Source organism: Nyctibius grandis, chromosome 11 (genome assembly GCF_013368605.1).
Source record: "Nyctibius grandis isolate bNycGra1 chromosome 11, bNycGra1.pri, whole genome shotgun sequence".
Taxonomy (NCBI): Eukaryota; Metazoa; Chordata; class Aves; order Nyctibiiformes; family Nyctibiidae; genus Nyctibius; species Nyctibius grandis.
The window spans coordinates 11,925,175-11,953,134 of NC_090668.1; the positions used below are offsets into that span (position 1 = coordinate 11,925,175).

Consider the following 27,960-nt stretch of genomic DNA (forward strand, 5'->3'; position numbering starts at 1 on the left):
CATCGTCTGACTTACAGCTGCAGCAAGCAAAGCTTTGCTTCACCTACTAGTTCTGTCCCTTTGCTGCCGTGAACTCGGTGTGGCATACCAGGGAGCGTGATAAAGACATGCAGTGACACAGGCCTGAACTGCCCAAATGCTGAGGCAGATTCTGACCACAGTGTTTTCCAAACCACTTCTGTGGATACCTCACCGAAGTGCACAGGCTATTACTGGCAACCTGAAGGGTTCTTCCCTTCAGGAGTGAAATCAGAAAATACTGTGGAATTCTAGGGAGCAGAATTGTAGGAATCCAAAGGGAAGAGCACCCTACAATGAGTGCATTGAACTGGTACCCTGAAGTTTTGTCATGAAAATACCTCAGAAGCATCACTGAATACAGGATATCTATTTATTCATGATCACCTCCACCAACAATATATATATGTATGCATATCAGAAATGAACTTTGATTTAATCGGATACATTCAATTCACAATGATTAAGCAGAAATAATTTTGTTTTTCAAGGCTGGATATTTAGGAAGGGGTGTATGTCCAGAGAAACCATGCTTCAGAACTCTGATGTGGAGTTGGCCTTCCTTGGGGAATGCAGATCTAGGACTAGGTCTGAGACCAGTTTCTAATTTTAATTACTGTTACCAAAATAGAAATGACTCCCACAAAGAAGATGAAATCCCCTCATGTAGATCAGCAGCAAAGGCATCTTTAAAGCTTATACAGACATAGGCCTTGTGCTGACCTCTGCACGTCATAAGCCTCTGTTGCTGGCCCATCTCCACAGGAATGAATTTTATCCAAAAAGCACAGCAGAAGAGGTTCAGATTAATATTCTAGGTTAGGATTTTAATATTGGGTAGCATAAAGGTCAAGTAAATAGTTTAAAAATAACTGAACATTGTTATGAAGAACCTGTGCAGAAGTGCAGCTTTGTCTTTTAGATGTTGATCTTATAACACAGTTTTTACATTTTGGGATTGTATTCAGAGTTACTAAACCTCATCACTGATGAGTTGATTCCTTGCTGTTCAATTACTGGCTCCACAAAAATTTAGTAAGTTATTTAAAACTATTTCAATTGACATTTAGGCAATTCAGGTATTGTTTTTAATTTTTAGACAAGCCATTCTTAAATAATGGTTACAAGAAGTGAGCGGTGCTCTTACACGTTAATTCAGCACTGAACCAATTATCTATGCATGCTGTTTCATAACAATCTCATATATCTTCAGTTAATTAGGCAACATGGTTAAGATCGTATGTGTTGAATTAACAGGTCAGTGCATCATCTCACTACAATTTAATCTAGGAGATAACTTGATCTGAAAGCAATATGAAAAGAACAACAGTTTGCCCTTCCCAAGCCCAGGTTCCCAGTTTTGAATGTGATCAGCTCAATGCTTCATGGAAAGAGGTCAGTTTTGAACTTGTCTTCTATATAGATTTTCCGCTTTGAAATGCGAATTTTTACTTGAGGCATACAGGTTTTATAAAATGGTCCAAACAATCATTTGCATAAAAACTACACAACAAAACGAGAGAGAAAGTTCTTCTTACTCCATATTGGTCAGTTCATATTTATCATATACATCATTTTCTTCTCCTGGCTGTGTATCTGAGTGATGAAATTCAATAAAAACAATATAGATCATTGCTCCAAGTACACCTCCCAGCATAGGTGCAACTATAGGGACCCACCACCAATTATTTCCAGCACTGTAAGACAAAAAAAACAAAAACAAACAAACAAGAATTACCATTATTCGTTACTCTTGTGAACACCCTACCTTATATTTGGCAGTGAACAAATATGGTGACGTGACACTCATGATACTGTAGACCTTTCTATTTTGTCTCGCATTTCTGTAAATGGATGACACCCCTGTCTGTCCTGTGATGTGATTAAAATGCTAAGTAACAACCACCAGCCCTCTTGGTCTATGCACTGTACTTGCACCTTAGAAAATAAGGCCTCTTTACTGCATGTCTGTTTTTGGGGCAGGGCATAATTTCTCCCTTGTGGAAAATGGGCTTCATTGACTTACAACGAAATGAACTGGGACATATTTATTGCACAGCAATCTTGTCTGATGCTGTTGCCAGATGCTCATGAATAGGTTTTCAGGAGTGAGTAATGCAAATGTATGTCGCAAAAATGGGTTATCTCATCTGCATGGAGATTTGCAGGTTCAGGCCTGCAATAGTATATACAGTGTTCCTCTTGACAAGTATAATAGATTATACTTGATTTTGGGTATATTTGCCTTAAGGAATGTAATAAAACACAGTGACTGTAAAGTGGATTATACTTGACTAGAGTGGTCAAGATTCAAATTTCACAATGTAGTGTCTTTGTGTTTAAAATGTAAGGTCTTTCAGTAAGAGGTAAGTAAGTGTTTAGAAGTTTTATACACCTAAAACTTAATCTTTCTTAGAATTGCTGTGTTCAGTAACACAATTACTGTTTGCACAATTACTAGGATTTAATTTTAGAGGTGTAGACTTATGAACATTTTTAAAGAAACAAGTCTACCATTAAAAGGTATAAAGCAATAAATAACAAACTAATTTTGCAGGAGACTTGGGCTTTTAGAATTGCTCTCCCTTTTCTGGAGGACCACATTCAGACAGTGAATTACTGAGTATTGGTTTCAAAGCACAGACTTTAACTGTACTGGTGCATGAAGGTGTTTTGATTTGATAACATGCTCTATTAATTGAATATGCAAGTCTGCAATGAAAACCCAGCCACCTCAATTTCATGCATATTGAAAATGGAGAAGTAACTTTCCCCCCCTAGAAATACAAAGGGACAAATTTGTCTGTGAGAGGAGCTTTACAGGAAGCTGTCAGGGGAATGTTTAAACTGTAAGGGTAATTATTCAGCACTCAGTTGTATAGATGTAGGCAGAAGTTAACTTGTGGTTAAGTCGCAACACAAGAATAGAACAGGGCTAATCTCAGTGCCCTATTGATGATAATAGTATTCTTTGTTCAGAAATGCCTTGATTTGTATGTTTTGCCTTTGGAGTTATTTAGATTTTCCTCTGAGGATATAAAATAACTCCTGATATTGTTCTACTGAGTTTATAGATCTGTTTGTTGTTGAATTATGAATGTCTGTTGAGCCTCTAAATTTCTGGAACGAGCATGGACTAAGGTTTTATTGAATTAATCAGCACAACAAAATCTGTATCAAGTACTTGCATGTATTCCTCTGTGTGTGCCCGTGCGTGTACCTGAGCATGTAATGAAGGTGTTTCTTGGCAGGTTTCTCTCTCAGCTTGTTCCATGAACTGACATGTGCCTTGCTGGCTCCTGCATGACCGTCTCCAAATCATGGCCTGTATCTGCAGCAGCTGCTGTGAGCTGTGCTTTAGACACCCTCTGCTAAGACAAGGGGTGTAAAGTCTTTATAGAGGGCAATGCCAAAGCTGAAGTGAGATCAGGACACAGCTGAGTTACAAGTTTCCATGACACTCAGTCCTCCTTCATTGACACAGGAGCAACAACTCTTTGTGATAAGCACAGATAGCTTCACCAACGTAACTTTAGTTCCCTTATACCCTAGCTTTACCATAGTTTACAGCTTTGCTGCCAAGTTAGCAGGAAAACATCCAGCTATGTCTTTGTCATCATCAGGTGTTTTTGCTGTTGGGCAGAGCGGGAGGGAGCCAGGGGTGAAGGGGAGGGAGGCACCCGCACAGGCCTGGCAAGTGGCACTTTGGTTAACTGCAAAAATTTCCAGGAAACTACAGCATATAAGCTACGTGGACTGGGAACTCTGGCCTCTTTTAGGCTTGCGAATACGTTTCTCACCTATGCAGCTGCTGCAGTATGGTGAGATAACACCGTTTGCTGTAAGAAATGCCAGGATAGTCCAGGCATTCAGCAGTGGGGAAGGTGCCTGGCTGCTGTTCTACGCTCTGCGAAGAATGCAAGCTATTTCAGAGGCCGCTTTGCCATCCAAACCCCTGTGCAGACAAGAGGTTTCCAAACCGCAGCTGAGCTTAGTCCGGGCGGCGTGTCCGCGGGGCGGGCGGCCACGAGGTGTCAGCGTTACCGCGCAGGCCGCGGCCGGGCCCTGCCCGCCTCCCCGCGCCGGGAGTTCTCCGTCATTGCTCCTGCCATCGCCTCAGCAAAGGTGCAAAAGAACCCGTAGTAAACCAAGGGTGAAGTATTCTATGTCTAGCTTCACGTGCTGGTGCGAAATACTGTCCTGTGGAGCTGTTTCTCACTTTCTCATTGCCATTGCGTGCTCTATTACGCTTGTCAAAATCCAGAGGCTGGTATTTGTACTCAAAGCTCTGGCTGTTTTCTCACTACAGACAAAACTTCACTACCCAAAACTTTTCTTAAGCTTATTAGAATATTGAGGATGTGCTTAAGAAAGACTCCTGGTTATCTCCAGGGTATCTTTTATTAGACAGCTTAAGGATGTGCCTCAATGTTGTGAATTCCAGTTAAGCGGAGATATCCAAGGTTTAGCTGTCAACTGTTGCTGTGTCACTTATGTGCCTCATGTGCATCTAACGCCAGCAGAGCACCAGGCGGTTCAGGATCCCAGCTACAACCATTCAGACTTCTCCCATGGCCTGTAACTGATCCAAAGCTTCCAGCTACCTAACAAAGCTCAAGTTCTTCCTAAGTCCCACCTGGATCTGTGCTGTAAATAGATGAGAACATATTCCTGTTGTATCGTTCCCTTGAACTTGGTTATAGCTGTAGCCTTGTAACTGAAGGCGGGGAAGAAGACTTCTCCCTTAATTTATACATCCCCGAGACTGTTGTAAGGTCATTCTGGCAATGACCAGAGATGTCATATCTCATTTTTTATGTTGGCATTTTAAAATTTCTTAGTATGGTCTTTACAGTGGGGATGTATTTCCTCTCTCTCTATAAATCCTAAAACTAAATTAAGGAAGAGTCCATATTAGTACAGATGTAGAGTTTTCTTGTGGTTTCTTAAATGTGAATGAGTAAAACATTACTTTCAGAGAGGAGGGGAGTTCACAGGTACTCTGTGACTAGACCACAGTACAATCAGGCATCCAAACTTTTTCAGCAATGTAATACCCAACTTCATAATATATTACAGATTATACCACATGACGCTATAATTAATATCATAGTCAACAACTACTTATAATTAAATAGGCATGAGAGAGGAGAATCCTAGGTGTGGGATGCCACTCTGTGTGCTGCTGTTTTGTTTTGTTTTTTTTTTTAAAAAGTACAGTATAATGGTACAGTGGTAAGAGCTGCTGGGGAGGAAAAGTTCGGAGGTAACAGGGCCAGAAAGCTGACCTCCCACCAGCAGCTCACCAGAGCTGTGTTACTTCTGAGCTTTGGAGCTGGCCTGTGGCGTGACTGTGTGTCCATTTCTTCCATGCCGTGCCTAGCTTTTTTGCATGCGAAAAGTTTTGCTACTGCTCTCCTCTACTAAGGCACATGATTTGTGTAGATGGAAGTAATAATAAATAAATACAGATTATTTGTACTTGGTAAAATAATTAAAATGAAATCTCTATTAACCAGAGCTCTCTAGTGGTCTACAGTACTTCTGGGGGTTCCTACTTGTAAATAACTGGAAAAACAAACTATACAAAAATAAACCAGAAGATCTACCTCCTGATGACAGATTACTCTTACTTAGATATCCCAGAGTGCCTCTTACACTGGATATGTGTAAGCTGTGGATTTGATGTGCAAGTAATTAGCTGTGCATTTGGTCAGCCAAAAGCATGTGTGTGCGTGCACACACGCATGCACAGGGATTTGAGAGTGTGCTCTGAAATGTGGGAAAATAAAGGGAGCTTTCTTTCATTCACTCCTTCACTCCCAGGCAGGAAGTCAGGCTTTTAGATTGTTGTATGTTTCTGCAATAACTCAGTAGTAATAATAGGCTAAATCAATCTGATATGTCTGGTTTTTTTACAGCACACAATAAATATTCCCACCTAACTCTCTCATGATTTCTTTTTTTTTCTGAAAGCTGCAGGGCAATAGAAGAAAGCACTCTCATATTTTCAGTGACCTCTAAGAATCTCTAATATTTTGGGAAGTGTCTGCTTGAAACAATGATTGATATTAGAGATAATGCGTGTTTGATTTGTCCTAGGAGCGGGAAATCCTTTTTAAAGCCCAGTTCCTAGAGGATGTCTGGCTTAAAGTGCATGAATAGCTGCTTCTGGTATGCAAAGAATTACCTATATGTATATAAAGTATGACTTGGTACCATGTTGAATCAGGATCTTACTTTCCTAGGAAGCAATTTTAGCCAAGAGCATTTTACTTCATATCCAGGCATACTTACGTGAATACTTCCATCCCCCATCCTGCAACGGCTGTGAAGAGCCTTGGGCCTAGATCCCTGGCCGGGTTCATGGCACAGCCACTGTTCATTCCCAAGGAGCAAGTAAGAACAATTATAAGAAGTCCTACTGCAATTGGCTCCAGGCCCTTTGGTACGCTGTTATTTCTGGTGTCAAAAATAGCAAATATAGCCAGAAGAAGAACAGCTGTTGACATCACCTGGCCAATGCAAAGAAAAGAATATTGAATAAGTATGTGCAGATTCCTTCCAATAATGAAAAAAGAGGCCATGGCAGCTCTGTGGATTGTGGTGGCTTACAGCTGGTATTTAGATTTATCCCACTATACAGAGTAGCAAAATGTGGAACCCAGTGCCTCTCTACTTCACAGTAACTAGAAGTTTTGATACCTGTGCTGAAAGAAAAAGACAAGAAATGTGCTGAGGACACTTGAAAAAAAAATCTGCAACTACTTGGTGTGGAAAGAGTAGGAAATTTAAAAGGCATCTCCTGGGTGAGCTCTGATGCTTTGTTTCCACATTTTTTCCTATTGATTTAGCAGTTCCATTTACTTGATTTTTGGTAGTTCTGCTATGCCAATACCATCAGTTACAGTGATATAAAAGTGTTTTATGTGACTGTAGCTTACACTGATAAATTAGACTAAATATGCACCTCTTTATCCAGGTATTGCGTAACGTAAGAAAAAAAAGTGAAATCTACAAAGTCAAAACTGAGCAGCTAAAAAATTAGAAATTACCTGAATTAAGGTTGCTCACATAACTGTAACGTGAACTCTGTATTGTATATGTTAATTGAGCTGATGGAAATTTTCTTGGAATTACTTTGATGGACGTGCTGCTCTTCTTAAATCAAATGCTTTGTAAATGTCAATTTTGCTAATAATTAAATTAAGGGAAAACAGACAAAAGTTTCAGCGATGTCAGAACATTAGATTTCTAGACTGATTTAAAGAAGTTTAAGTTTGAAGGTTTTAAAAATTATTTTTATTTCATCTGGTTTTAATTTTGTTTAAAAATATCCACGGGCAAAAAGATCTTATGGAAAAGTCTGACTGATCCAAAGCAAAAATCAGAATTGTCTTTCTTAAGAAATTTCAAAACAAAGTTTGGATTTTTTTGAAGCCAGATTTCACAATCTTCAAGTCCTTTCTGTAAGGAATTCCTGTGCTCCAGCAATCCCTAGTTTTTCATAGCTTACTTAGGCGGTATGTTTATTTCACGTATGCCTGAAGAAGACAGGTAAATTGATTAGAAATAGACAGAAGATATGAAATTTAATTTTTCACCATTGGATGAGTGGGATTAGAGGTTACAGATTGGAAATAAAGTGGAGATTTTTTTCAGATTCAGTCATTTGAAAAATAACAAATATTACAAATCTATTTGCAAAGAGAAGGTTAGAAAGGAGGCTTATGGTAGCAGAAAACTCAGTTGTTCAAGGTGTGTTATTTGGCTGCTTAAGCATTACTTAAGGAATAATAGGCCCACAAAATGGGCTGGTTTTTTATGTAAATGGACATAGCTCTGCTAAAGTTTATGGAGAAACACTGATTTATGCTGAGGAAAACCTCTTACATGTATTGCATTAAAGACATGTAGAGTGCACAATTAATATGATGTATGTGGAAGAAACAACTTGAAATTATCTTGCTAGTAAAAGACTACTAAAATGTAACCCCCCCAAACAGCATTGCATTCTCATTGCTAGTGTATAAAGTGATGTATGACCAAAACGGTGAGATTCATCATACCCCTTAGAGATCCGTATATTTTTTTTACTGCTTGGTTTTACAGTTTTCAGTATGTTTAACTTGTAGAATCAAGACAGGAAATGCACTCACCTGATCTGCAAATCCATTTATGAGGGACAGATACGGAGCTGGATATGTTGCAAAGATATGTGCTGTTGCATTAGGTCCTGTGACTTCAAGTTTTCCGTTGCTATACTCCATAAAGGCATCTATAGAAAACAGCCATTACCTGGTTGCACTTTTCCGTAAACACTAGGTTTTCTAGGACTAGAATATACGTGATAGGTCTGTGCACTTCACATTCTCAACGGAAACAGATTGGTTTTTTTCTGGGAGCATAGTTAACGGATTTGAGGTGATGTACTAATCATACCCTCCTGTCTCACCTTTCCTCCTGTGCTTTGAAGTACTTGTTTTCATGTATCACAGATTTCATAATGGGGCTGTTTTTTCCCCTGCTCGTTGCTCCAAACTCAGTGCCAGGTTGCATTTTCTGATTCTGAACACAGTTGCATTATTCTGTAAGAGGTGCTATATTTGGCATGATGCCCCGAAAAATGCCTAGCATCCTGATTGTACCGTTGTGGATTCCCAGCCACCAGGAATTACTGCTATTCCATTTGACAGTTGTGCAATGACTTCTGGGAATGAACTCTCCCGAGACACCTCCTCTTCTAAAGGAGTTTAAATTTTTCACTCTGTGTGGGCTTTACACCTGACTGCTATGCTAGTCATCCAAGATGCGAGGGGAGAGGCTAGCCTCAAAACTTCAGTTCTTAGGTTAGTGTAATTATATATGTTGTAAAGATTTATGTATATTGTAAATATATGTATATTTAGTTACTATATTTAAAGCATATTTTAAATAGTATAATATGACTTCTGTGTCATCTAATTTGCTGCCTCGGCAAGTCCTGAAATCTTAGAAATAAGAAGACACTAAGATGAAGCACTCAAAAATTTGCATAGACAGACATGAATGACAAACACTATGCCTTTGTTTCAGTAGTGGATCCAGTGATGAAGTGATACTTGTGAGTAAAGAAACAGCTCCCCATCTCCCATGGAAGTCATGGTGAGGATGGTTAGCTTCCACTGAAGCTAGCAGACAAGTCTATTTGTGCTTGCCCCTGTTTTTTCTAGCTTTGCTTAAGGCCGCAACACGGGTGCAAAGAATATTCAGTTGTTTACTTAGGTCAGGCGCTCTCATTTGCAGTGTCAGATTATTTTGTTGCATTTAACTATTAGGAGAAAAAAAAAGGATAAGGAAAAGAAAATTTCTTAGCTGTGACTTACTTTGTACACCTTTAGAAAGGCCTCATGTTCAGCAGCCTAGCATATATATTCCCTCACTCTATCAGGGGTATTGCTGAAAATTAAAGACCCAGCACTGTCTGCAGACATAATGCCCATAAGAGAGAGGCTTTGGAGGAGGTGGGCTGGGACAGTAGAAGCAGAGTTTTGGAGTAGGTGATTGAAGCAACTGATCTGACTGAGTGGATTCATCAAGTCAGGGAGTCTGTTACCAAGTTTTTTCCCTTTGTGGCACACCATGTAAAAGAAACATGTCCCAAGGATAGGGGTAATCTTCCCCCCCTCCCTAATATGTGACCCTTTATTACTCTACCTGGAGTTCATTGCCTTGGAGAGCTACCTCTCTAGGGTGGTCTGAAGTTTAGTCAGGAGGGACTTGATCTCATATCCTGTAACCTCAATGAACGACATTGGTGATACTTGCCTACGGGCACTTGGATCAGGTCTTTAATGTTTCTAATTTGCTTGGAAGATGAATAGCCCTATATCCTGGCTATTAAGTAGTTTTGAATCCTTACTGAGAAATACACGATCTCAGAGTATCTGATTTCCCATGAATAATTTTTCTAAATTTCAGAACATTTCCTGGAGTATTAGTTTCAGAAAAGTTGTAGGATACCTGGAATGTTTGAGCCTTTTTTTCCCTTCAAACTCTATGCTTCTTCCTTTCTTCTTTATGGCTTTAGCTTCAGTCCTGCCATTAGCCATGTGTGAACAGAGTCCTTTGCCTGCTTGGCATTTATTGAAAAATTGGGGCCTTAGAGACTGCCTGGCCTCTAGTTTGTCCTGTGAGCATGTCTAAGGTGTACTCACCATAATAAATCCCAAAGACAGCTGCTGCTCCAACAAATGCTCCCACGAGTTGTGCTAATATGTAAATTGGTAATTTGGTCCATTTTAATCTTCCAGTCACGCACATGGCTAATGAAACGGCTGGGTTTATGTGACCACCTGAAAAATAAATCACAAAATAAGTCATATGGATGACTCAGATACATGAGAATAGGTGAAGGATTTGTAAAAATGTGGGCGCTTTCGAGCACGAGACTAATACATGCTTTTCTAGATGTTATTTTGCAATTAAATGCTGACTGCAATTAAACTGAAACAATTTGGATAAAATCAGTGGGGGGAAAACAAGAAGCCAGTAACCACCAAGATCCAGCTTCCCTCTTGATGTTTGCAGACTGTGCTATTTACCAGACTGCTGTCCTGCAGTATATAATCTATAGATAACTTTTCTAGAAAAAGCCTAAATCTGCCCTATTGGTTGTGATGGGAGAGTCCATCATTCTGCACATATTCTCTCAAGGGCTTTGGCTTTTCATTTTTAAGGGAGGACTGGGGCAGCAGAACATTCAGTTTAGCAAGCATATATTAAGATTAAGGACTATTACTGGCATGATCATATATCTTGAGGCAGATCTGGAGTACCCTGGATTTAAGTCATGTTTATGTCCCTGTCTTCAACCTGGGGTTACTTAGGAACTCAGTTTTCATGAACATAAAATAATGTTAGGGCTGTCCAGCTTCATGCTGACTGCTGGTGGGCTGTGCCCAGATGGGATCTGGGGACAGCAGTGCATAGTTCTTCATCACACCTTTTCACTGAGCTCTTACACCCTCCAGAAAGGTCCATGACAAGGAAACTGATAAAGTAGCTGTGCTGAAACAGAGTTCTATTTCCTGTGGAATTTCCTTCCTTCCTTTGTAGTTAGGAGTAGCTACACCTAAACTCGCACATGGAAAAGATTTCAGCAACATTGAAATTCTTTGACAACTTTAGTTTCTAAAGTATATTTATTATTATTATGTCACATGCTAGTCACTTCCCTCAACATCTTTTATCAACATGGGTAAAAAGTGTTGAATGCTTTTGGAAAACTTCATTTTTTACAAATATTTTGTACCAATTGCCAAATAAACAGATGAAACAGTACTCCACAGTAAAAGTACAGTAAACCACAAGTTTTGCAAGGGCAGAGCAGTTCCATTGCTTACCGTCCAGGTAAAGTCTCATTTCAGCCCGTATGGTTATCAGAAAAAATGGCCTTTGTCTTAATAAAATAACTAAGAGCATGACCTTGGTCTGTCAAGGCTAGTGATGGAGAAATGGCCTCTATGTACAGTTTCTGTGTTTGCTTGCACTTCAGGTCAGTGAATCATTATCTTATGAAATCTAGGCACCTTTGATACATAATGAACTGACAAACACAGATAACAAGCTGGATAAAACCTTCTTTGTATCATTACCAAAGCTCTGACCTAGTAGCACCAGTCTTGAATTAATTTTGAATTCCTCACTGTGTTTCAAATACTTCAGCACAGAGCAAATAGATGGATGGCACCTTATTGAACAACCCTTCATGTGAATTTTGATAAGTTGTTGTCTTGTCTTTTGTTCTTTACTCTGGCTGGAATGAATAATTTTCCTTTCTTTCAACACCTGATATTGTTCCCCACCTGTATATAATATAGGGTGATTATGATGGCCCGGACAAGTCACAATGATATTAGAGATGTCTGATTAACATTACATCTGGAAAGGAAAAGTGTAGTTGAAGGCTCTCATGCTGACATAGGGGAGCTAAAAGATTCTTGGTTCCTGTGCCACTGGTAGTTTCCTGGTTAAAAAGAAAAAAAAAAAGTCGTCTGCTTCGGACAGTGTGTTCCCTGTTCTTTTGTAGTTGCAGTGATCAGTCATGAGCTTGTTTGAAATGTGAAGTTGGAAAAAATGGTGGGAAATCATCTAGACATTGAGGAAAATTAGATGGAGGAATAGCAAAAAGGGGAATTTTCCTAGATAAAAGAGCTCAAATTCACCAAGTGTTCAGACTATGTATTTTACATTACCATGAATTCAGAATTTCATAAAGAACTGATGAAAAATATTTTAGCAATACTTAAACATGGGACTTCATGGCCAAAAAGCCACAGAATTTGCTAACAAATTCTATATAGGAACTGATATTCTAAAGTGTCCACTAGTAATCAGATGTTGGATAGTCACAGCCTATTGAAATATCTATTCCTATGCTTTCACAGAGAAAATGCACTGCATGCAGGATCCTTTGTCATGGGAAAAACACAGGAAGCACAATACTGCAACATCTGCAACTGCTCTGCCTGCTGGATTGAACCCTAATCTTCTGTATAATAGAGATGGCTATCCCGGAAAGATGCAAATGTAGGACAAGTTAGTGTCTTTACAGGTTTTTTTTTTTCCCCATGATATTACATTAGAGGTGTTTACCTGCCTACATGTAAACCAAGAGCTGTAGTTTAAAGTTGTTCGGATAACAGGAATGTACTGCTGAATTAACTTTGTTTGGTATTAAGGAGCCATGCTGCTCTGTTTCAATGACAGTAACAAGACTGCTTGTTTTGTAGTACCTTGAGCACTTTCTAATGTGAACTTAGAAACCTCCTCATGCATGGTGTCTATGTAAAAGAATTTGTAAAAGAGAAGAGAAATGGCCACAGTAATTTCTGCTATAGCAGCTGTTTATAATGATCTAGTTATACCTAAAGATGCCTGCCCAGGTTGACTTTACCCTCTTTATGAACGTTAAGAAATTGCTCTATGAGAACTGGAGTACAAGGGCACCATTTGCTTTAAGAGGGCAATATAAACTCCACATACAACACGGAGTATTGTGTATTATAATACACAACACTGTGTATTATTACAACCCATCATTTTCTATTTTAAAGGGAGAATTTAAATGTTAAATGCAGTTATGCTAATGTTCCTGATATTAATTTGGCCAAACTGAGTGGTGGAAGTAGGAGACAAAGCACCATCCAGTATGGCACATGTAGAACACTGATTAGTTAGCCCAGCTACAGACAAGAGAGACATTCCTGACCAATACATATTGAGGAAATGTTATAGCAGAAACAAAGGGGCAATGACAGTACACTGGCAGCGTATCAGGGAATGCATCTACAGTACCGAATCTTTTTGCTTTTTCTGCTCTCTATGATCTGCTGCTTCTGCAAATAAGCAGACAGGAGCAGGCTTGCTACTGCCTGTCGTAGAACATGGAGAGATAAATTGTACTCTGTGAGGTGAACCCTGCTCATTATACCCATTAGTGGGTCATTCTACCTTCCGCCTAGCTGGCAACCATTTTAGCTGGTGACTGCTGGATTCTGTAAGCTTTTCATGGTTATTTCCTTAAACGCAGTGCCTGTGCTGTCCAGGATCATCTCTATTGACAGAATTTTCCAAAGCAAGATCAAGCAGATTTCTGGTTTGTGCAGACCACTTTCCATAAAGGCCAGAGGTCTGCCAGGGTTTGCACACTGTAGTTCAGATCAGAGTTTGGTGGAAGAATTTGTCAATCAAAAGAATAGAATGAAACAAGAAGAACACTCAAGATTTACTAGTGAAACTCTGATGCAGACTCTGCTGTGATGGTGCTTGTTATTGCTACATACATAATTGTTTACTTTAATTTCATGATATAATCTAATAAGGTAGCCTTAAAACTGTGGCAATAAATGCTATATAAGACAAAAAAAAAAGTCACTTACCAGAAACCCCCCCAGACACATACACTGCTATGGTGACTGCCATTGCAAATCCAACTGATACTGTCATGGGACCACCATGGGCTCCTCGGCTAAGAACAGCCTGTCCCACACACCCACATCCAAGTGCCTATATTTTAAAAGAGAAATGTAAAAGCATGAGCGTGTCTGTCAAATGTTATTGGTTAGTTTGCAACTCCTGCTGCTGTCCAGGTATAGCTGAAAATGTTCTGAAATTTTCTGCTAATAAGGACCTCTCTCTCCCCAGAAAACAGTTTTCAAGTAGAATGATGTGAGACAGATCAGAACTTGGAGCCTGAAAAAGATCTCGCAGGATCTACAGTAAATCTCTGCATCTGAAACTGAAGAGGGAATTCATTCTGTGTGGTAAGTTTTCAGTTCCAGATTGTTGTTATAAGCAATGAAAAAATTACTATAAAAGTTATGAAAGATAGTTCAAAAAGCTTTTAATGTTTAATGCTGAAACTCTGGAATGAGACAACTTTCTGGAGATTAGAGCGTGTGTTACTGTTATGCTGCCTTGATATCATATATTGCTCTATCAAAACATGAACTGTTAGACCTTAATATAGTTTATTTAAAATGGATACAATAAATGAGATAGAAAGTTGGAACGGGTAGAATGATTCTGAGCCATGCAAGAAGAATCAAGATTCAGAGCAACAGAAGTGAAAATCTGAGAGTTATGGAACAAATCCTGGTGAAATGAGGCAAATAATGTTTGTAGCTTCATAGTTCAGACAGATTTAAAAGTAAGTGGTTACTTACACTCCTGAAGTGTTAATTCTCCCTTTGCTGTGCTCAACTAGCTTCCTGCAAAAACTGGGTGCAGGGTATGTTCTAGGGAAAAGGAGAGGAGCTCTGGCTTTGGAGCACAACTGCTTAGCTTCGAGCATATGTTTAGGTCCTATTAAAGTTGGTAGGAAAGATTTTCAAAGGTACGAAAGGCCGTTAGTTTAAGATAGACTAGCTGATTCGTTTCTGCCAGAAAACAATTTGTGTCTTTGAAAAATCTCCTTTTTAAATATATGCCTAAGTGCTTTGCTGAATAAGGACCCAGTACTCTAGGGAAGATATCAAATAATATCTATAGTCTGAAATCTTTTGCTTCTCTGCAAGTATAAGTGATCTGAATCATACCATTTCTGGGATGTGAGTAGATTTATCTTGAGCAACCTTAATTACTTTGATGTTAAACTGCATATATATTTTATATATATTCCTTCTTTGAAGGCACATGGGAATCTGATTTTTTTCTTCCTATAAAATCATTCCATCTTAGCCAATGCAGTTGCTTTTGTTAATCTTCTTGCTTTGCTTTAGTGTTCTGCCATTTCTATGTGTCACCAATGACTGTGCTGCAAATATTCTTCCTAACTATGCATATTTGAATACATAAAATTTAGTTATTTTATAAATACTTGCAGTTGCATTCAGAAACTGCAATGTAATGGGAAAATCTCTCCTGCCTTAGAAATAGACTGTACCAAAAAGATTTGGTGATTGAGGTTTAACAAGCAAATCCTGCTAGAATAGGGGCAATTTAAACAGGCAAAATCATACTTCTGTTTCCATTATTTCCCCAAGGGATTTAACTTATATCAAAATATGACAGAAAAGCTCTCAATAAAATTACACTCTTAACCAGCTTTTCAATGCAGACGGAGTTTCTGTTATAAAAGTGCCCCAAGACTGTATCCTATACTCAGGTGCAGTTCTTGCCTTGAGGTTATAATTGTGCAAGCAAACAAAACAGCGTCTGGTGCCAAAGCTGTCAGGTTATGTAAGATTAGGGTGGTGTTAGATAGCAGTAGTTGATTGGACTGAATAATTGAAAGTTACAAGACATATTCCAAGCTGCAGTCAACTGCTGTGCAATGGATGACGTACGCTTACGTTAGGCACTCTCTCATTGCTATTAGTATAATATACCTAGCAATTCGAATGGTAAGCACGAATGTACATACAGATATAAAACAAAATACATTATTTGCAGCTGAAATTACATTTTTAAAAAAAAACTTCATATGAGATAATTCTACTTGTCATGTATTTATATGGTTAATTAACATGGAAAGAATGGGTATGCTGGAATTTATAAAGTTTAAGGTTAGGGCACAAGTCTAGAGGAGGTGGAATTAGCATGCTCTAGCCTTTATTTTCCAGACTTCTCGAAGGGAGTATTCCAGAAATTGCATGAAGCAAAATTTAGTGAAAGATACGGCTCAGATGTGGAGCAAGTTCAGTAGGCTGGTCTGGGGCCCTGTGTACACTGGGGTGCAGTTTGCATTCAGGCAAGCAGTTTGATCGGCAAGTATGTCCTTGCACTCTGAAATGGCATCGACAACGTTTTGCAGATTCAAAGAAAAGGCCATTCTTTTGAAAAGATTACCCCTTTCAGTAAGGACAATGAAAAAAAGAGAATGGGAGCTGGGGAGAATGGGTATAGAAAAGGATAAGGGGCAGTAACCACATCTGTGTATATCAACTACAAATTCACAAGAAGAGGGAAGGAAATAAGAGAGAGAGGCTGTGGCCTCCGTTCCCCGATTACCAGAACTGAGAAGAATCGTATAGAAATAGCTGTGTAGTGCTCTTGCATAATAGCTTCTGCTTTGCATGTCATAGGGAAATATGCAACTCCAGACCCTCCATTTTTGTGCTAACCAGTCTCAGAAAACTGAATCCACAGACAAGGCTTACAAGCCAGCTTGAACACAGCTGCACTGGCTTCTTGCTTGGTGGATGTTGGTAAATGACTGCCTGCTCATGTCCAGTGAGTGAACACTACTACAGGCACGGTCAGTGTGTGCCCATTCTGGGATGGGGAAACTGGGAACTGAACCGCAAATCTGAACCATGTTACGGTAATATTTTCTTCATCTGCTGTCATTTTAAGAAAGAGAGAAAATAATTTTCTCTTACCTACTGTAGCTAGGTTGACATAACTGGAAACTATCACCTAATTATGTAATTACATGAGCAGCAATTTAATACACTGTGAATCTTTGCTTGACTGAGTTAAGAGCAACTAGATCATCAACTTGTAACTAAATATTCTAAGTTTCTAGTCCAAACTCGGCCATCAGCTGCACCCACACAAACTCATTGATTGAAGCACATGGAGTCAATGGGAGTTTAATTTACAGTAGAATATAGCCAGATCTCTGTATCTTATCTTGTCTTATCTATGTTACCAGGTTTTCATTTTAGCAGTTGTCTATAGCCTGATCTGCTTAAATTTACTGGAGTAGCTTCAGTACTGACTTTTTGTTCACAAATTAGATTACTGTCATAAATAACATGTTTGGGTGTGGAATTGCTGTCTGCACATTCTCTGCCAAAAAACTTGCTTCATAGACATTAGATCCTTCTCTTTGTCTTGGGTAACAAGGCTAATGTTAGGAAAGGAAAACAACTGGCCTCCAATGAGCATAATGTCCTGTTACTCCCTGGAAGCTTGCAGAACTTTCTCTCTGTCCCAGAGAGACCAAAGATCATTTTGCTTTCATCTGTGCTGTTTTCAGGATTTTTGCAAATGCTTGTAATAGCATTTTTCAATGCTTTCCTGCAAGACCTGAATCCAGAATTCTAGGAAATCTGTTTCTCTACATGGCCTGTAAAGCTCTAAACACCTTAAGGCAGAATGCTTATTGAACAGTGGTAGTGCGCATTCATAGCCATACACCCTTACTCTTAACATTAAAGAAGCAGCGAAATCTCCTGCTTTTTAGCAGTGTGGAGACAATGACGTGTGTTATATCTTGTACATCACCAGCTGCCAAGCTGTAGTCAGTTACATACCTACAGTGGGGTACCACAGATGTCCCTGCAGGCAGAGTGTGGCCTCAATGGCCACATAACTAATGATGCTCTACACAAATACAAGAATTCAGTGTGCTACAAGGAATACAGTCAGCAGTTACAAAAAAAAATATTTTAATTATAAGCTGTACACTTTCAATCAGGAAATGCTAGAAAAATAGTTCAGAATTTCTGTTTTAATCAGTTTTCAGGACAGAACTGTACTTAAGCACAGCTAATTATGAAGAATCTCCAAGGATCTCTCCACCAGTTCACAATTTTCTGTAAGGATGCCTGTGTTTGGGGAAGGCAGCAACCCTGCCCCTTTCCCACGCCACACTCCCACCTGTGTTCTCCTACTGTTCCACAGACAGGCATTTCCTGCTAGCCCACAACTTGTCTGCTCCCCTTTTTCAGATGGGACAGACCTGCAGTACTGCTCTGAATTCTGCCGCATGTGCATACGTTCCTGTGCGGTGCTGTGAAGGGGACGGGCTCTCAGGGGCAGTGCAGTGCGTTAGGCTCAAGCTGTGTGCTTGCGGTAAGTGTCCTTCTGCTATTCTAAAGTTATCTGTTCCGAGTCTGCAGAAGCAGAACGATATTGTTGGAACACTTGAGGACATGAAAGCAAGCCCTGGTATTTCACTTCTTAGGGAAACGTCCGTGACTTCTCCAAGCAGCCAGCCTTAGCACAACATATTTAGGCACTTAAAAGCAGAGATACAGGCAGGAAGAGTCAGAGAGTCCTTTGGGGTTTGGGAGAAGTGGTTGCACTTGGCCTTCACTGCAGGTAGGGAACCCATTGACCAAAATTGCCCATGAAAACTACAGAAGGTTGGTTGTGGTTTTCTGTAGTCTTGTACGGTTCTTCCTGCCCCCAGTTAATATGTCCATATATGGTTAGTTTAGTTGTTGCTTATAAAAGTAGTCAATAAACTTTTCAGACAAGAGGCTGATTACTAAATTGATGGTGTCCTTCTAAAGGTCTTTAATTTGTAGTGTATTTTAGGTCTCGCTTTCATTTCCAATCTCTTAAATTCTTAAGCAGAATTGCTTTGTAAATAATCTGTTGCATTTCATAATAAGGTGTTTTATAATGGATTAGAAACTCTTTCCATACAGAGCCATATTTTTGCTATGTTTGTGTGTTACGTAGGGCCTTAATTCAGACTGGGCGCCTAAGCATTCTTTCAATAGGGACAGCAATGCTAACAGCAAAAAAAATAGAGACACATTAGATCTACTAAAATTCAGGGCATTAGGTGTACGGTTGGGGCCCCAAGAAGAAGGAGGGCATTGTAAATACCTTAATTACTCAACTGTCCTGAGTGCTCAACAAAGGAAAACCTTTGCAATTTGGAGAGCAGTAATGGCTGTAAGATAAGGAAGCTCCGAGATGTTCTCACTTCAGATAGCTGGGCCTTGGGATGGGCGGATGCACGGGAACGTTTAGAGATAAAGGAGTTGCAACAGCTGCCTCGAAGGACTGAGTTTACGCAAGACACAGTAAGGAAGACTACAGACAGTCATCTGAAGACACCACCCCCCCCCCCCCCCCCCCCACCCCGACGCCCACCAGGGAAGATGACTGCGCGTGCGTACATTTGCATATCTTATGGTTATGTAAATGAGTTCTCAGAAATCCTGTGACTATGTATAACTTTATGGTATATAGTCTCTGAAAATCTGCCAAATCGGTGGAGCACTCATGGTGGATAATCCCCAGTGCTGCGATAAAGAACGCCTGCTTGATAACTCTCCAGTGTTACTGAGTTTTCTTTACCCAGCCGCATCTAGCCTCCCCCTTCGGTGAGGAAAGTTAGAAAGCAAGGGGGTTTGGAGATTTCCGATTTTTGTATCATAGCTCTGCAAGACTTCAAGTTGCAAGAAGCTCCTGTTCTTCCAGGAAAGAGCAATCTTCATCTAATTTAATGTTTAATATTTGCTATCTTTTGTTAAATCAGTACTTAAAAATTTTAAGGTGAGATAAAAACATAGCTTACCAGTCAAGTAATTTGAAAATACTTTAAAAGCACATGGCTTTTATTTTATCATTAATTAAATATTTTGGTGGGGGCAGGGGGCATTTCTGTACATTATGATTTAATCAAACTTGGAGTAATAAAAAATTGGTATATCCGTTCTCCTAATGGTCTCCTGGGACACAACCAATATCCTCTTGGGTTCAAATGGATTTCCCTTCATTTTTTTCAGACTTGCTATCTAATAAAATAAGGGTTTGAAAAAAGAACGTATCATTTAGTTAATTAAATAGTATAGACATAAGCCTTAAAATGACTACCATTTTGAAACTGTTTTTTAAATGACAGAAAGCATTACTACTTGGAGACATGAATGTAAATTTAATAAGGCTTTGTGTGAAATGTGTATATAAAGCTCTTAAAACTTATAAAGATCTGGTTCAAATTGATCTGTGGGAAAAAATACAGTGAAAATACTGAGGGGCAAACGATGCTGTGTTATATAAACTGATGCTTTTAAATTTTTATTATTGCTTTTGCCCATGCAATAGGAGACAAAAAAAAGCTTGAAATCACTTAGAATGCAAAGGTCTGCATTCTCTCATATTTTATTATGATTAATATTGCACTCTTCATCCTGAAATGTTAAAATGCTTTTCTTTCCTGAATTATATAGGACAACTGACTTGAGTCAGTTTCTTCAATGAAGATTATTTTTATTTTCTTACTAGGCTTTAGAAATTCAGGAGAGGAAGGAAATGAAACATTTCATATTCAGACACAAACTTTCAGGAGTGAAACATGGCCCCTTGCAAAGGGGCTAGGAAGAAAAGACTGGGCAAGGGAAGAAAATCTTACCTAGTAGCTTTTTGAGGAGAAAAAGAGCTTATTCAGGTGCTGCTTCCCTCCAAGGTTACTCATTTATTCTTGAGCTGAGATATGCTTCTCTGCTTTGCTTCCTACACCAACTGAAAAGATTAAAATCTTTCTAAACTCTAAAAACGTGTTTAGTCTCTGTAACGGTGCTCAGGGAATTGTACCATTCAGAGAGTGCAGGAGCGGGCATTGCGGTTTCTGAGAAAGGAGGTTTTCTGTCCTCTCTTAGGCGTGTAAGGGTACATGTATTTTTTCCTTTACTCTTTCCTTTGTGTGCAGGAACAGGGGGGCTTGATCTTTGCTGTGCTCTCATGGTTGGAGGTGCATGGTTATGAGTAATTAAAGCCTCAGTATGTTCTCTTCCTAAGCTGTTTTCTGTTGGGGAAAAACACTGAATGCTTTTAATAGTAAAGAAGCATTTGAGAAATGGGTTAGAGGAACTGAGTCAAGTTTACCTTTAAACCAGACCATGGATTGGAGAGCTCACTAGAATTCACTTTTAGGCAGAATGGTTTATTGAAGTGTTGAGATCACAAAGATATAAACTCACTGTATGGCTTGAACTGCATTTATTATCTTTTATTCTGTTTGCCAACTGTTTATGACAGTTTTAAAAAGTTATTTTATTACCTTTTTTTTTTTAATTTGGCGAAACTTTTGAAAAAACAGCCTGTGAATTTGTTTCTGCAAAACATAAATTCAAGTTTTGCATCACAGTTTAATGTTGGAAGGATACAAGTCTTCTGTGAGGCTCAGGGAGAGTGTCTACACTTCAGTCCTACAGATGCAAACTTTCTGGAAAAAAATGCATCTACAGAAAAAGGTCTTGGAAAATTAAGTTCAACTTACGGGAACCTCTTGGTTAAACAATGAGAGCTGAGTTATGTGTTGGGGCTGATGTTGCAGAGATGAAGATAATTCTCATTTAAAACTTTCATGCAGCACAGAACATCTGAGTCACCTGAAAGTTTAAAATGTCATATACTGGAAAAATTAAGTTTATATTGAAAACAAAAGATTTCCTGTGACTTGTCAGAATTATTTGCTGTAACATTTCGGGGTAAAAGAACTATTAGGTAACCTTCCTTTCAGTTCTTTCATACTGCTAACTATTTAGCTGAATTAAAGAATGACTTAAGGGAAACAGAAGTGTTGTCTAGGAAAAAAAAAATGTGAATTGATTTTGATAATAGTAAAATTATAGAAATAATACCAGTGTGCAAGAACACCTCCTTAACCTCAGCACAACTAAGGGTCTTCATTACCACTTTGACTTCTGTTTGCAATGCTGATTTAATACAGTAGCAAGAAAGAGGAAGAGTTTTGCTGATGGCAAACAAGGTAGCTGTTAGAAGCTACTGCTATTTATTTTTGTACCTTAAACAAAACTCGCTGTAAGCAATTTCATCCTATACAAAGAAAGGGTCTCCCTTTCACAAAAAATTAGAACACATTTATCTTTGTTTAAAATTTCTAAGTAGTAATTTTGTATTAAACACTAAACACTTATTTAAGGAGTAAATGATCAAAAGCTACATTTGCTTTCATGTAATAACATCACATAATGAGGATTCTAATGCATGTTTGGAATAAGGGATGTATATTACTGTACAGTATTGCAATTAGCATACCCTAGAATGTATGGCCACAAAACGAAAGATATGGAAAAGTTCTTTACATTTTAATCTTCTGGACTGAGCAAATCCATGAAATGTCATACTGAAAGATTTTTCAGGCAAAACTAAACTCCCCAACAAAGCAGCAGTGATAACTTACATAATGTAGTGGTCAGAATATGAAAACAAGACAAAAAGCTTTTGATGAGCAAAAGATAAATAGCCTTCCTTCTCATTAGTTGGACTATTTGCAGCATGGAGTGTCACACATTCAATTCATGCTCATGCACTGCGTTCTCTATGCACACACAAACCTTTGCTTCAGTGAGAGTTCTGCAAGAGGCTCCCCACCTCCAGCTGGAGACTAAGCTTTGGGATAGGAATATATATACTACCCAGTCATCTTTATACGCTAAATGGAAGCCTGTGTTCTGTTTCAGCAAGGAAGCGTACACTGCTCTGGGCTTAGGAGATACTGGATCCTGTGCAGCTCCTTCCTGGGAAACTGTGTTTAGTGAGATGCTCTTGAGAGTGAAAGTGAGCAGTAGCCGGTAAAGGAAGCCACATGGCCCATTTGGCTTCTCTTTTCGGAACTGTTCCAATTCAGAGATACTTAATGGCGTAAGCCAGAGTAAATCCCATTTTGTTTGAGAGCAATGCAGCCAAGTTCCGAAGGGTAAATATGGAGAGTAGCATGACTAAAAGCAGAGAGGCTGTTGGATAGGTGAGTTCCAGACTCATCGAAAGGTCACGTAAACCGTCTATCTGATGCAGCATGGCTTCTGGACTCTTTTGTGCTGGCACCCAGATGATGTCCCTCAGAGCAAACCACAGGAGCCCCAAGAGGAAATGTACTGAACCAGGAGACATGTTGGAGAATAAAAAGCTCTCCAGAGAGCTCTTTCTCAAAGGAGGCCTCAGGCACAGCCCTGGCTACAGAAGGCTGAGGCTGTATTAGAGGCTGGGAAATGTGTGTGTGTGCTGGCCTCTCAGCCACCATGGTACAAACAGGTGGGTGTTCTGCACCTCAGGGACCTGTTACATAGATGTAGGCTGGAAGGACTGGTCCCACAAGTTGGTTCCAAACACACTGTGTAAAACCCACATAACTCAGTGTCCATTTCCTGGAATACAAGTGTCTCATTTTCAAAAGTTTATTGACAACTTTATGGGTAGATTGTGGTTTTTGTGGATATTTAGTGTAAATTACAAATGGCACAATTAAACTTTGCAGGTTGGGGGTTTACCATGTGACAGCACCAAGGTAAATGCAAGAAATGGGCAGGAGTTTACAAATAATCTGTAAATTATATATAGCAAATATACCTATTTATAATGTAGATAGCAAATATAAATACCCAGCATAATGCCTGCTCCTCACTGGCTGTGCTGCAAGTGTAACTTATGTTAAAACTGCATCACTCCATTTGTTTTATAGAAATCACATAACAGGTAAAGTGCAACATTTTCTTTTTCTCAGCTTGATGGAGCCTTATAAAGCGAATATGATACAGTTCAAGTCAGTAACCAAAAGCTAAGTGTAACCAAAACCACATGCAATTTGCATTTGGTTATAGACTGTACATTTTGGGTTTTCTGCCCCAGTTCTTGTTCCAGAGTGTAATTAGAGAAGCTGTGCTGTGCCTTGGGGAATAATTCAAGGCTTGATACTGAAGGAAATAACTTGTTCCCCCAGCAGAACAGGTCTAAGAGTAAAACAACCTAATCACCAGCAGGACTTCACAGACAGGTGATAACGGCAGCTGCTCTGTATACCATTGGATCCACCTATACAGCAGGGCACTTCCAGGTTCCTAGAGTTTAGTGTTCCTCACTGAACCCTCAAAGAGGTTGAAATCAGGTGCTTTGATAAATAGAGAGAGGGGTGGCTCACATAGGCTATGTCTGTATTATCAAGTCATGCAATGCAATAGAACCACATTTGTGAAGCAGCTGGTTCAGAGAACCTGACTGTGGACATCTCAGGAGGGATTACTTAGGAGTATTTCCAGTCATCTACTGGAGAACTGAGCATCCATTCATGGTCAGCACATTTGCTGTGATTCTGGAGCTCACATTCCACTTTAGTTTCATCTGAAAAGAATTCAGTTTATGTGCTCTGAGACCATGCTGCAAGGCAAACCACAGCATATTAAATAGGGATGACCAAGAGATGTTATCCAACCTGTATACCCCGTGACTTTGTCAAGGCTTGTTATCTCAAATTGGTTCAACGTTGCAGCCCCAGGTGAATGCTTGGTTTTTGCCTGATGAGTGATTTCACTTTGTACATGTCCTGAAATTAATCTTGCAGTTCGTACATTTTCTAGTTTGGAAAATAATGTTGCAAGGCTTGAGAGTTACCAAAGACAGTAGTTTGAGCTCTTAATAGTATGTGGTCTGTGATGTTCTCCAGAAAAAATAGAAATAGGTGATTTGAGGAGACAGAATTTCACCCGGCTAACTTCCAGAGGTGCTAGGTTCGTTGCAGATTTAGGTACGGTCAGTTAGCATTGACTTCCAGCCAGAGCCTATAGGTAATACAAAGGTTCATCCCTGCCTGGCTCCCCCGCGTAGCTGCTCCTCACAGGCTGTAAAGCCCATCACAGTGACGTGAAATGGCTTTCAGCAAAGATCTGAATCAACTGTGCTGTAGGCTGTGAACTCTCATCTCACTTTCACTTTGTAACAGGATTAAGACATAGTAATAGGATGGTGGAAGGAAGCTATCGCTTCCTTTGCATACGTGGTGTCTGTTTTTCAAGGATTTCTGCCCTCTGACTTACCAGGGTGCTCCTTTCATTAGCTCCAGTTTAAGTTAAGGGTTTAATATTTATCTGTTCTGAAAGGGAAGCTGCTTACTAGCTGACGGAGCCTAAAAGCAATAGCAACAAACAGCAGCAGCAAAGTCAGTTTCTTCACAATAAATGCTTTGTAGTGTGACTGACTTCTGCAGTCTAAACATAAATCAAGGTATCCAGCCACTGAGAACACTGCAGTTTAATCTGTGTGAGGCTCTTCTCTGCTTTAAGCCAAGGTAGAAAGGGTAAGATAGGATTGAGAAACTCAGATTATCAACAACAATTTTGTAGCTTCATTTTCTATTATATTCATATGGTGAATATACTAGAAAATGGGCTCTGGGTTTGCATTTCCTTCTAGTCTTGTGCAGCAGGACATTAAATAATAGCATTTGCGGTCTAATCTGCACTTTAATACGTTTTCTTCACTTGCTTAATTGTATTAATGGAAAGAGGAGGATGGTCTTGTGGCAGGACAGAGTACTGGAAGTCAGGTGATCTGGGTTATATTCGGAGTTCTGCCACAGGCTTCCTGTCCAGTCTGCTGTAATCAGGTTTGCTAATATATAAAATGAAGATAATGACATTTCCCCTCCTTACCAGGGTGTTGTGACACTTAATTCATTAATGTTTGTAAAGTGCTTTGTCCTCCTTGCTTCTAAATGTGCTCCTTACTGTAATAATGTCTTATGGATGGTATTAAATTTGAGAATAATGTTACTTTAGTGCCTGTGCACTTCAGTTGGCTGAAGTGTAGTAAAGACCATTACTTCCATGTATTTTATGAGCTACTGGAATTTTTCATATGGCTTACTTGAAATTTAGCTAATATAGTTATAAAATATGCTATGTCAGTACTATGCCCACTTATTTTTTTCTGTCCTTTCACTATGATGAAATATTTAGCAATAAGCAAGACTGTCTTGTTCAGACTAAAAGGAGGAAGAAAGAGTTTGGCATAAATACTCTAGCTGCTTGACTTCCAGCTCTGCTGCTGAGCCTGCTCTCTACCCTGGTAAATCACGAAACAGCTCTGTGTCCCAGTGCAAAATGCACAGAAAAACTGAGCAAGAAATTAAGTAAAAAAACAAAACAAAAACAAAAACAAAACCAAAAAAACACAAAAAAAAGCCGGGGAGTTTTGGTATTTACCTAAATTGTAGCAGTACTAAAGGACCAAGCAACTGTATAATTTATGTAGTACAGTTAAAAAGAAAACAAAAAAAAACAGTTAACTTTGAAAATCTCTGAAGGTTTGGCAATGAAACTCCCAATAAATTCACTACAAATCACATACCTAAATCTCTGTATTGCACAGGAAAATAACTAAGCTAAAATTCTCTTAATGTGCAATACAGTATGTTTGTTAAAGCAAATGGAAGTTGTGCATAGAAGTGAAAGCAGAATAAACTGCTGAGTTTTTAAAAAACAAAAGCAAGAGTATTATTAACGTTCATTGTGCATATCTGGATTTTTCAGAATGTGGTATTTCACTGAAATTCTGCTCCTATATGAAATCAAACGCTTATCAGACAATTGTGATACATAAATCTCTCTGGTTTTAATAGCCAGTGATAATTACTTCAGGTGAAGAAAGGAATTACAAACTTACCATAAATAGAAGCAATTCATTCAAGGCTGTACAATGTTTGTCAGGCAGTAACCACGCTGCTGGTACAGTACAGGAAAAAGCATACACGTCCCCTTACAAGCACTGTCCAACATTAGATTAGTAGGAAGAAAGGAAAGCAGCTGACACTTACTATCAGTATAAAAGTTCCCAGGAATTCTGAGAGGGCTTCTTTAACCAAGCTGTTCTTCAAGGCAAATTTCTCCTTTAAACTCCTTTTGCTTTTCCGGCTCATTTTGGCTCCTCTGTTGCTCTGGCGCCCTAGTTACAAATACACACAAAATTTGCTCTGTATTCGTCCCTGCTTCAGCTGAACTTTGACACTTTTACTTATACATTGAAATATGATATTTCATCTTGTACAGCCAGTGAAATCATCTGACTGCAGGCATTGACGGAACCAACTCAACATGCCCTAACAATTCATCATGAGTTTTCCATCCTGTGCCTTCTCTGAGTACACTTCTATTTATACTGGTTAGATAATACCAGTACATTCACAATCAGAACTCTTCTTTTTTTTCTTGCAGAATGGATTAATCATTACCTTTCCTGCTATGTTACTTTTTGTTTTCTTTCTGGTAAAAATGAATAAAACGTTCCTGTCACCCTGATCAAAAAGAAAGGCAGAAAGAGAAACCACAAAGTAAGGATCCAAAATATGGTTGAAAATTTCTCTCTGACCTAGACTGGGATTTAAACCATGCTACTATTGGCTGTTCAAAAACTTTTCAAGGGGAGGTTGTGAAAGAGAGTGAATGCTTGTGAGAATGCTGTGCTCTGCTCTGTAAACAAAAGCTCCTATCTTGTCACTTCTGAGGGATTTCAGTGGCTAATGAGGAATCTTACCTTGGTGTAGTATGTTGAATTTGTATATTCACTCTCAATACTCTTTTTGGACTAAATGCCTTGCTCTCTAGTGACCCGCCCTGTTTACAAAAGAGCAACGAGGCAGAATAAATTAGGAACATTTAATGAAATCTGCTTCGGTCCAGTGGTTCCCTATAATGCAGTGTAGGCAAGTGAGGCACTGAGTTACTATATGTCTCCAATATGTTTAGCTTAAAAGTGCACGGCTGTTACAATGTGAAGCATTATAGTATTATTTTCCATGGTCTTAAGACATAAGTTGCTGAATATCTCAAAGAATTGGGCCTCCTAGAGAAAAATATTACACTCTTAATCTTTTAAGTGTCTTGAATGTTTTTATCGGATGTGATACTGACTTGACTAACATGCTGATTGATTTACAAGTATTTTCTGTCTTTTGACTTGATGCCAAAACCTTAGCCC

At 39.1% G+C, this 27,960-nt stretch overlaps 1 protein-coding gene across 1 annotated transcript; it reads right to left on the bottom strand.

The window, feature by feature from the left end:
• Positions 1-402: 402 nt before the first annotated feature.
• On the bottom strand, positions 403-26,962 carry AQP9 (aquaporin 9). The gene is made up of 6 exons (XM_068410480.1): positions 26,801-26,962; positions 13,941-14,067; positions 10,215-10,352; positions 8,178-8,296; positions 6,316-6,533; positions 403-1,715 (listed from the first exon to the last, which is right to left on the bottom strand). The coding sequence occupies exons 1-6, from the start codon at positions 26,900-26,902 to the stop codon at positions 1,553-1,555; spliced, it is 867 nt and encodes a 288-aa protein (XP_068266581.1). The 5' UTR covers positions 26,903-26,962; the 3' UTR covers positions 403-1,552.
• Positions 26,963-27,960: the final 998 nt, after the last annotated feature.

Excerpts from the sequence above, each read along its gene's own strand:
- AQP9 (XM_068410480.1), bottom strand. The coding sequence starts at position 26,902 with ATGAGCCGGAAAAGCAAAAGGAGTTTAAAGGAGAAATTTGCCTTGAAG. Across the intron at positions 10,353-13,940 it reads TGTGTCTGGGGGGGTTTCTG|GTGGTCACATAAACCCAGCC; the intron begins GTAAGTGACTTT and ends TTTATTTTTCAG. Across the intron at positions 6,534-8,177 it reads TAAATGGATTTGCAGATCAG|GTGATGTCAACAGCTGTTCT; the intron begins GTGAGTGCATTT and ends TGCATTGGCCAG.